The following is a 10,050-nucleotide window of genomic DNA, read 5'->3' as shown; positions in this document are numbered from 1 at the left end:
GTTTTTCCCCAAGTTCCCAGTTGTTTTGAACTCACTCAAAGTCAGATTTTGCAGTACCGAGTTAAGTTGATTTGAGCGCGGCACAAATCAAGCTTTATTGACAGCACGGCCAATGGTGAATGTTTACAATTTTAAACTAGGAAAAGAGCCCCTTAATCTTAGACTTGGGACCACAGCCACTCCACTGAATATCAGGCTAATGATTGCTTTGCAATGCTTGCAGTTAGCCACTGATTCCTTGACAAACCACTCATTGTTGAATTTGAAATTTCCAACTTGTTGTGTAATGTTTATGTCCAAAGGCCGATGAGCACTGATACATTTTATCTATAATTTCCAATCAAAGCAACTGTAGATATCACATGATTTTACATTATTTTATCTGTGGACAATGACCTTGAGCTTTCTTGGATGGGCACTTCTAATGTAACTCTATGGCAGCACCCAAGGGGCTTGAATTTTCAAGTTCTACCCTTAGACTTGGCAGTGACGTCTTGTGAATGACAGGACACTGAGCCAATCACGGCGCAAATGTCCGTGTTTTCTGCGGGCTTGCCCCACCTCCACAGAAAGCACCGAGCTGGCTGAAACACCTGCATTTTGGAGCTGCCTTACTCAAGAAAACAAAAAGAGAGACCATGTCTGTATGCGGCTTTAATAACAACAGCAGAGTCCCTGCCCATCTGCCCGAAAAGGTCTGAAATCCTACTTCTTCAAAGAGTACCCCCCAAAAAAAAATACAAGTAATATTAATGATGTGACACTTGTCCTACTTACACTGACTAATTGAGGAGAAATGTATTTACTGTGATATGTGGTTGTCTCACATGGCTATCTTAAGATGAATGTACTTAATGTGCTGGTGACATCACAGGGTCAGAGAGAACTCCTAACTGTAGTCATAATAAAACACTCCAGGCACTCAGCCCATAAGAACCATTCATACTGTCAGATCTAATATGAAGAGCTGAATACAACCATAAGAACCATTCATACTGTCAGATCTAATATGAAGAACTGAATACTAAAGAGAAGAAGAGGTTGACCAGTACATATTCATGTAACTTTATTTTTCATTGGCAGATCAATAAAGTTTGCTTCAATGCAGTTATCCAAACACATTCATGATCAGTAACTAAAATAACTCATCTAGTTTTAAAGACAATTAATAAACACATGGATTCATTTCATAAACTATGTAAACTGTATCATTAAATAAAGTTGTAAACTAATCCCCCCCAAACTAGTGGTGAAAAGTGATCATCACACCATCTCTATCTGATACATGTTAGGGGCGGAAGGTAGCCTAGTGGTTAGAGCGTTGGGCCAGTAATCAAAAGGTTGCTTGATTGAAGCCCTGAGCTGACAAGGTAAAAATCTGTTGTTCTGCCTCTGAACAAGGCAGTTAATCCACTGTTCCTAGGCCATAATTGAACATAAGAATTTGTTCTTAACCGACTTGCCTAGTTCAATAAAGGTTAAAACATTTTTTTTAAGCGTCTACTAACTCCTTCCGAGGGACAACCTGGTCTCAGAGCAAAATGTATTTTATGTTACAAAAACATCCGTGCCACTCCATTTAGTATGTTACGTTCCACAAAATTGTTTATGTCCCTGTTAGTGAGCATTTTAGCCTTTGTCAAGATATGCCACACCTGTCAGGTATAGATTATCAAGAAGCTGATAAAACAGCATGATCATTACACAGGTGTACCTTGTGTTGGGGACAATAAAATGCCACACAACACAATGTCACAGATGTCTCAAGTTCAGGGAATGTGCATTTCTCATGATGACTGCAGGAATGTCCACCAGAGCTGTTGCCAGAGAACTCAATATTTATCTCTCTACCATAAGACACCTCTAATGTCCTTTTAGAGAATTTGGCAGTACATCCAACCAGCCTCACAACTGCAGATCACATGTAACCACGGCAGCCCAGGACCTCTTCACCTGCAGGATTGTCTGAGGGGGCTGAGTAGTATTTCTGTCTGTAATAAAGACCTTTTGTGGGGAAAAACTCATTCTGCTCCCAAGTGGGGCTATGCCCTCCCAAGTCCCACCCATGGCTGAGCCTCTGCCCAGTCATATAATATCCATAGATTAGGGCCTCGTTTATTTGAATTGACTGATTTCCTTATACAAACTGTAAATCTTTGAAATGGTTGTGTTTAGATTGTTGTTCAGTATAATACGACTTGAAGGACGTATCGTATGTTAAGAATTACAATTCATATGTTATTATACGCATTGTTATTCATACAATATGTTACGAACTTGTAATATGTAAGATATGTTACGAATTCCAATTTGTTGTTGCTAACGTTAGCTAGGTTAGGGGTGAGGGGTTAAATGGTTTTAGGGGAAAGGTTAGCTAACATGCTGACATAGCTAAAAATTAGTAAGTACTTGCAAAGTTGCTAATTAGCTAAAATTCTCCGTGATGAGATTCAAAAACGCAACCTTTGGCATGACGTTTGAGTTTACACGCCCACCCTTCCACAGAGCAGGAGTAAAGCTTCTCTCCTACGTGTAAACGTTGGTGTGTTTTTAAGCTGCCCAGTTGAAACTCTCCCTACAGACAGAGTCAGACCAGGCTGAGAGGGAAGCAGTACCACCCAGTCAATTGGCAGACTGTTTTATTTCAAAATGAGAAGAATAACAGGGTATTCAACACCAAGTGCAAATCTTTACAGTAGAAGCTAACAAAACAAAACACACTAAAACTGACAAGGTGCACACTGATTGGTAATGTAAAGAGAGGCTAACATTATATAACACTCCCTTTCCTCTGTACAGTTCTCTCACAGTGAGAACCAATAGGATTACAGTGTTCTCTGCTTTCTTCATTTGATCCAATTCAACGTTACAACTTCTTTTATGAGATGAGAATTAAGTGATGGAGTGACTTTATTCTTAGCTGGTCAGAGAACTGATGAGGCTTTTCTCCTTAAAACCTGTTAGGGCTAGGCAGAATACTGCCCCCTTTGGATGAACTGAAAAAAAATCTGTCCAAAATTGCTAATATATGCATATAATAATTATTATTGGATAGAAAACACTCTAAAGCTTCTAAACCCGTTTGAATTATGTCTGTAAGTATAGCAGAACTCACAGGGCAGGCAATCTCCCAAACTATTTTTGGGAGCCTGAAACTTGGGGCAACTTTGACGTCATCGCCCCCACCCTTCCCAACCAGCTATGGATCTGGAGACACTTTCTATGTCTTCCACTAGATGTCCTCATTCAGTAGAGCGTTTAATTGTGCAAATCCCGCGAGCTTTGACCCTTTGGGAGGCGAAAGAGTGGGTGTCGCGAGAAAATACATGGGGGCTAGAGCGCGCTTTTTGGAACAGACCTTCCTTTGTTCCAGAATGCCTGAGAAGAAGCATGATTGTCCGATAGATTTGAGAATTGTTTTGTACGTTTAAAACATCCTAAAGCTTGATTCTGCACTTAGTTTGACCAGTTTAGTCGACGTATTATGTCATTTTGAAGTTTTGATGCGCAACTGTTCGGGACCAGAAGTAATTTTGGATGCATTTCAGCTGGAACTCGTAGCATATGCTACTATAAAGGCACACGAACTGAAACCAAACGTTATATTAGGTAAGTATGACTCCTTCCACTACATTCTGATCGAAGACCATCAAAGGTAAGGGAATATTTATGTTGTAATTTTGTATTTCTGTTGACTCCAACATAGCGGAGAAATATTGCTTACGTCTGAGCGTCGTCTCAGATTATTACATAGTGAACTAATTCTGTAACGTTAAAAATAAATGTGGCACAGCGGTTGCATTAAGAAGCAGTGTATCTTTCTAACTATATGTAGAACATGTATATTTAGTCAAAGTTTATGATGTTTATTTCTGTTATCTGGCGGAGCTCTCTATAATTTCTCCGGACATTTTTGAGAATTTTCTGAACATGGCGTCAATGTAAACGGAGATTTATGGATATAAATGGCATATTATTGAAAAAAACATAAATGTACTGTGTAACATGTCCTACTATATTATTAGATTTTCAAAAGGTTAGTTAATGATTTATTTTTTAATCCTGCTTTTATAATTTTATATTTTCTGGGACAAAATGGCTGCCTCTTGTCTTTGTTTCGGTGCCTCTTGTCTTTGTTCGGTCTAATATAAATATGTGCTGTGTTTTCGCCGTAGAACATTTAAAAAAACTGACATGCTGGGTAGATGAACAAGGTGTTTATCTTTCATTTGAGGTATTGGACTTGTTAATGTGTGGAGGATATTATATTTCTAAGAATATTTTTGCATTGCCTGCGCCACGGTTTCAGCTGAACAAGGGGGGGGGGCGGACTCTGAGAGGGACGCCTCGCTTTAACTGGTTTTAATGTTAATGCTTTTCTCCTTAATGTATACATTGGTGTGTTTTTAAGTTGCTCTGGTGAGAGAAACTTTTGCCACAGCCAGAGCAGACGTAAGGCTTCTCTCCAGTGTGTGTTCTCTGGTGAACTTTTAGCTCATTTGATGTTTTAAAACATTTTCCACAGACTGAGCAGTAATAAGGCTTCTCTCCTGTGTGTGTTTTCTGATGAACTTTGAGCTCAGTTGATGTTTTGAAGCATTTTACACAGTCAGAGCAGGAGTAAGGGTTTTCTCCTGTATGTATACGTTCATGTGTTTTTAAGGTATCCAATCGGGAGAAACTCTTTCCACAGTCAGAGCAGAAGTAAGGCTTCTCTCCTGTATGTGTTCTCTGATGAAGTTTTAGCTCAGTTGATGTTTTAAAACATTTTGCACAGTCAGAGCAGTAGTAACGCCTCTCTCCTGTGTGTGTTCTCTGATGTACTTTTAGCTCAGTTGATGTTTTAAAGCATTTTACACAGTCAGAGCAGGAATATGGCTTCTCTCCTGTATGTACACGTTCATGTGATTTTAAGTTATCCAATCGGGAGAAACTTTTTCCACAGTCAGAGCAGGAGTAAGGCTTCTCTCCTGTATGTATACGTTCATGTGATTTCAAGGTATCCAATCGGGAGAAACACTTCCCACAATCAGAGCAGGAGTAAGGCTTCTCTCCAGTATGTACTTGTTTGTGTGCTTTTAAGCTGCTCATTTGAGAGAATCTCTCCCCACAGTCAGAGCAGTAGTAAGGCTTCTCTCCTGTATGTATACGTTGGTGTGTTTTTAAGGTATCCAGTCGAGAGAAACTCACCCCACAGTCAGAGCAGGAGTAAGGCTTCTCTCCTGTGTGTATTTTTAGGTGTGCTTTTAGCTTTGATAGAAATGGGAAAATCTCCACACAATGTGGGCAGTGGTGAGACCTCTTAGCTCTGTGATCTTCCTGCTGTTGTTGTCTGGATGCAGGGAATGTCTCAACGTGGTCTCCTGTGTGAACAACATCAGAAGAACCAGTCAGTTGGTGTGATATACATGTCAATCAAATGTATATTAGGAAGCCCTTCTTACATCAGCAGTTTGTCCAAGTGTTCTACAGAAACCCAGCCAAAAACACCAAAGAGCAACCTATGCAGATCGAGAAGCACAGTGGCCACGAAAAACTTGCTAGAATGGTAGGAACCTCGGAACAAACCTAAAGAGGAACCAGGCTCTGAGGGGTGGCCAGTCCTCTCCTGGCTGTACCGGGTGACATATGAATTCATGTAAGTCGGCTGTACAATTACAGAACGGGAATAAAACTATTCTAAAACTGGTTAAGAGTCAAAAACTAAAAAGGGGCGAAAGTCAAAAACTATGAGCCATATCATCCTCCACTCACTATCACAAGAGTTAGTAACTACACAGCCATATCATCCTCCACTCACTATCACAAGAGTTAGTAACTACACAGCCATATCATCCTCCACTCACTATCACAAGAGTTAGTAACTACACAGCCATATCATCCTCCACTCACTATCACAAGAATTAGTAACTACACAGCCATATCATAGAACTTTACTACTTCACTTCTTTAGTCTCTGAACACTCCAGACAGCCCAGTGAATAAAACACATGAAATAACATCCTAGTAGCATGAAATAACACCTACCTTCTCATTGAAACAGTTCTACTGCAACTTTTCATACACAGTGGGAAGTTGGAATGAACAACAAACTTAGTTAGATAGAACCTGCTCTTACCATGAGAAACAGATGTTCCAATCTTCTCCTCTTCTTCTTCATCTTTAATGTTGACATTCAGCTCCAGTGTTTGACTGCAGTCTTCCAGCTTCACTGATGCCATCTCTGGATCCTGCAGTGCAAACTGGGCTCCACTGTCACAATCAGGACCCAGTGACTGTAGGTTTGGATTCAGTGTGGAAGGAGAGAGGCAGGTTGGGTTTGTCCTCACTGTTGATGTTACCGACTTCAGACTTAATTCAAGTCATCCTGTAGATATAATGAGAAACAGACACAAAAAGTTATTATAACTTCTTTATTATAACAAAATATATTATGTTTTCTTGTTAATTTCTCTCATTTCCATTTATCAGGTAACTAATCACTGACAACAAAACATTAATTCACACTAGACAAAGTGCACACTTTAAAATTGCACAACATAAGTGCAGAATCACAATTAGTTAGGTAACATTGATAAATAAGATGTTTTATTTACATAACAATGCTTATGTGAGATATTTGTCATTAGAATGTCTTCTTTTGGATAATACTGTTGGCAGTTGCATTTTCCTCTCTCTTCTCCAGGGGAAAGTCACTTGGGGCCCAGAGAGGGGAGAGGTCAGGCTTGTCTTCATATGTGAGGGTATCTGTTAAACCATGTGAAGGGCTCCACAATATCTGTACACCAGTCACTCCCTACTTTTCCCATATTGGGAGGAGGAGTATGGCAGTGTCTGGAACCATTGTATGTCCCCTCTTGTGTCGAAACTTATCTTGACCTTGTATATGACCCAGAGGCTCACTACTCTCTGTGAGCTTGTCCAGAAGAGGTTGTATTTCAGATGGGAGTATCTAGAATTGACAACTGATATATGCCATTGGAAGATGGTAATGGTTTGGTAATATGAAGTACCAAGAATGAGAAGTAGAACCTCGTCTAAGAGAGCAAACTGAACAATAAGTTATAGCTAATGCCTTCTGGCTATTTACTCTCTCCAGTAAAAGTCTTCCTTTGTAATGTTCCTAATATCTGTTATTCGTCATGTGAGTTGAGAGGGGTGTGTCTTGGCTATAAATGATACTAAGAATTGTTTTGTAAGCACTCTCAGAGAGTTCATTTATAGACACTGAATTGATCTGAGAGTCATAGGGCCATGGTGAAGCTCATATAATTAAAGATGGACTTTATAATATAACTCTGACTTGTGTGTGGTTTGCTCTCTCAATGTTTAGTAATAAAGGAAATTACCACGACAATAGGGAGAGAAGACAGAGATAGGGATGGAGGACAGAGATCTCTGTCTGTACATTGATCCTGTATTACCACCCTGCACATTGATCCTGTATTACCACCCTGTACATTGATCCTGTATTACCACCCTGCACATTGATCCTGTATTACCAACCTGTATATTGATCCTGTATTACCACCCTGTACATTGATCCTGTATTACCACCCTGCTTATTGATCCTGTATTACCACCCTGCACATTGATCCTGTATTACCACCCTGTACATTGATCCTGTATTACCACCCTGCACATTGATCCTGTATTACCACCCTGTATATTGATCCTGTATTACCACCCTGTATATTGATCCTGTATTACCACCCTGTATATTGATCCTGTATTACCACCCTGTACATTGATCCTGTATTACCACCCTGTATTACCACCCTGTACATTGATCCTGTATTACCACCCTGTATATTGATCCTGTATTACCACCCTGTACATAGATCCTGTATTACCACCCTGTATATTGATCCTGTATTACCACCCTGTACATTGATCCTGTATTACCACCCTGTACATAGATCCTGTATTACCACCCTGTATATTGATCCTGTATTACCACCCTGTACATTGATCCTGTATTACCACCCTGCACATTGATCCTGTATTACCACCCTGTATATTGATCCTGTATTACCACCCTGTATATTGATCCTGTATTACCACCCTGTACATTGATCCTGTATTACCACCCTGTACATTGATCCTGTATTACCACCCTGTATATTGATCCTGTATTACCACCCTGTACATTGATCCTGTATTACCACCCTGTATATTGATCCTGTATTACCACCCTGTATATTGATCCTGTATTACCACCCTGTACATTGATCCTGTATTACCACCCTGTATATTGATCCTGTATTACCACCCTGTACATTGATCCTGTATTACCACCCTGTACATTGATCCTGTATTACCACCCTGTACATTGATCCTGTATTACCACCCTGCACATTGATCCTGTATTACCACCCTGTACATTGATCCTGTATTACCACCCTGTATATTGATCCTGTATTACCACCCTGTACATTGATCCACCCCACCCTGTACATTGATCCTGTATTACCACCCTGCACATTGATCCTGTATTACCACCCTGCACATTGATCCTGTATTACCACCCTGTATATTGATCCTGTATTACCACCCTGCACATTGACTCTGTACTGGTACTCCTTGTGCTACTATTACTTTCTTTATTTAGAAAATATTTCCCTTTATTTATTAACCAGGTATTATTGGAAGGAAGCGTTTCACTGTAGAGTCTGCCAGTTGTTATATTTATTAACCAGGTATTATTGGAAGGAAGCGTTTCACTGTAGAGTCTGCCAGTTGTTATATTTATTAACCAGGTATTATTGGAAGGAAGCGTTTCACTGTAGAGTCTGCCAGTTGTTATATTTATTAACCAGGTATTATTGGAAGGAAGCGTTTCACTGTAGAGTCTGCCAGTTGTTATATTTATTAACGATGTATTATTGGAAGGAAGCGTTTCACTGTAGAGTCTGCCAGTTGTTATATTTATTAACTATGTATTATTGGAAGGAAGCGTTTCACTGTAGAGTCTGCCAGTTGTTATATTTATTAACGATGTATTATTGGTCTCTCTGATGCTTCCTCACTGCCTGACTGAATTCCATTGACTCAGACGGAGTTGCCGCCGCCATTTTATCAGCTCGTAAGAAACACATTACACAACAAAACAATAACTAACATGTAAAACGAACTCCGAAATCTCAAATACATGGATTCTTTATGAATGTATCTTGACGAAGTAATGTATATTCATTCACTCAGACAAACCCAGTCTCTAACGATGTGACTTATCACTTCCTTCACTCACTCGGTTTCACACAACAACAACGTCATAAAACCTTCAGCAAACGTGACAATACATTGACGGATTTGCTACCTAACATGTTATGACATGTTCTTTCGATATTATAAAGTGTAAACGTGCTATTACATACCTGTAGTAATGCATTTGAAACGGATACAAAAGCTATCGTCTTCACAGCACAGTTCTAGTGTTCCTTCTTCTATGAGGTTTAACGGCGGTTGGCATCCAATGCATGTTGCATTACCGCCACCTACTAGACTGGAGTACAACTCGTTAATTAATACTTCGCTTGGAAAAATATAAAATACGCTTCTATCTACACTCACAAATTTAAATAAATTAAAATACACCACCCTATTCCACTATTTCAATCTATTTAGTCTTCCCTCAGGCCAACATCCTGAAAGGATGGGACACCACCACTTCACACACCCTGTGACTCTTTTGATGTCAAGTCTCACACACACAAATACCTCTCTGCAGCTGCCACCATCACCTCAGTTTTCTGCGACCTACATTCCATCCCTTCAGTACAGTTGATAACCATTGCTATAAATGCCAAAAATCCAATCTTACTGAAAAATATATCACCGACACCACTCCTCTCATAATCCCTCCCCCTTGACCATCTTCCTCTACTTTCTTCACTGCCTCAGCATATGACAACTTCTGCACTACACTAACCCTGGAAACCTCAACCTACGTCTCTCGCAGGGGTCATTTCTGATCCCCAGCCCCATGGGAACCCCTACAATTAACACATTCCACTACTTTCCCCAATGTTTTCACATTCCTTTGTCTCA

The 10,050-nt window shown here is 39.9% G+C and overlaps 1 protein-coding gene across 1 annotated transcript; it reads right to left on the bottom strand.

Moving 5' to 3' along the window:
* Nucleotides 1-1,041: 1,041 nt before the first annotated feature.
* On the bottom strand, nucleotides 1,042-9,472 carry LOC115126211 (gastrula zinc finger protein XlCGF17.1-like). Its single transcript, XM_065014276.1, has 3 exons — nucleotides 9,378-9,472; nucleotides 6,119-6,367; nucleotides 1,042-5,363 (listed from the first exon to the last, which is right to left on the bottom strand). Exons 2-3 carry the CDS (start codon nucleotides 6,219-6,221, stop codon nucleotides 4,384-4,386), a joined length of 1,083 nt encoding a protein of 360 aa, XP_064870348.1. The 5' UTR covers nucleotides 6,222-6,367; nucleotides 9,378-9,472; the 3' UTR covers nucleotides 1,042-4,383.
* Nucleotides 9,473-10,050: the final 578 nt, after the last annotated feature.

Source organism: Oncorhynchus nerka, unplaced genomic scaffold (genome assembly GCF_034236695.1).
Source record: "Oncorhynchus nerka isolate Pitt River unplaced genomic scaffold, Oner_Uvic_2.0 unplaced_scaffold_4056, whole genome shotgun sequence".
NCBI lineage: Eukaryota > Metazoa > Chordata > Actinopteri > Salmoniformes > Salmonidae > Oncorhynchus > Oncorhynchus nerka.
This window is presented reverse-complemented; position numbering and strand designations above follow the sequence as displayed.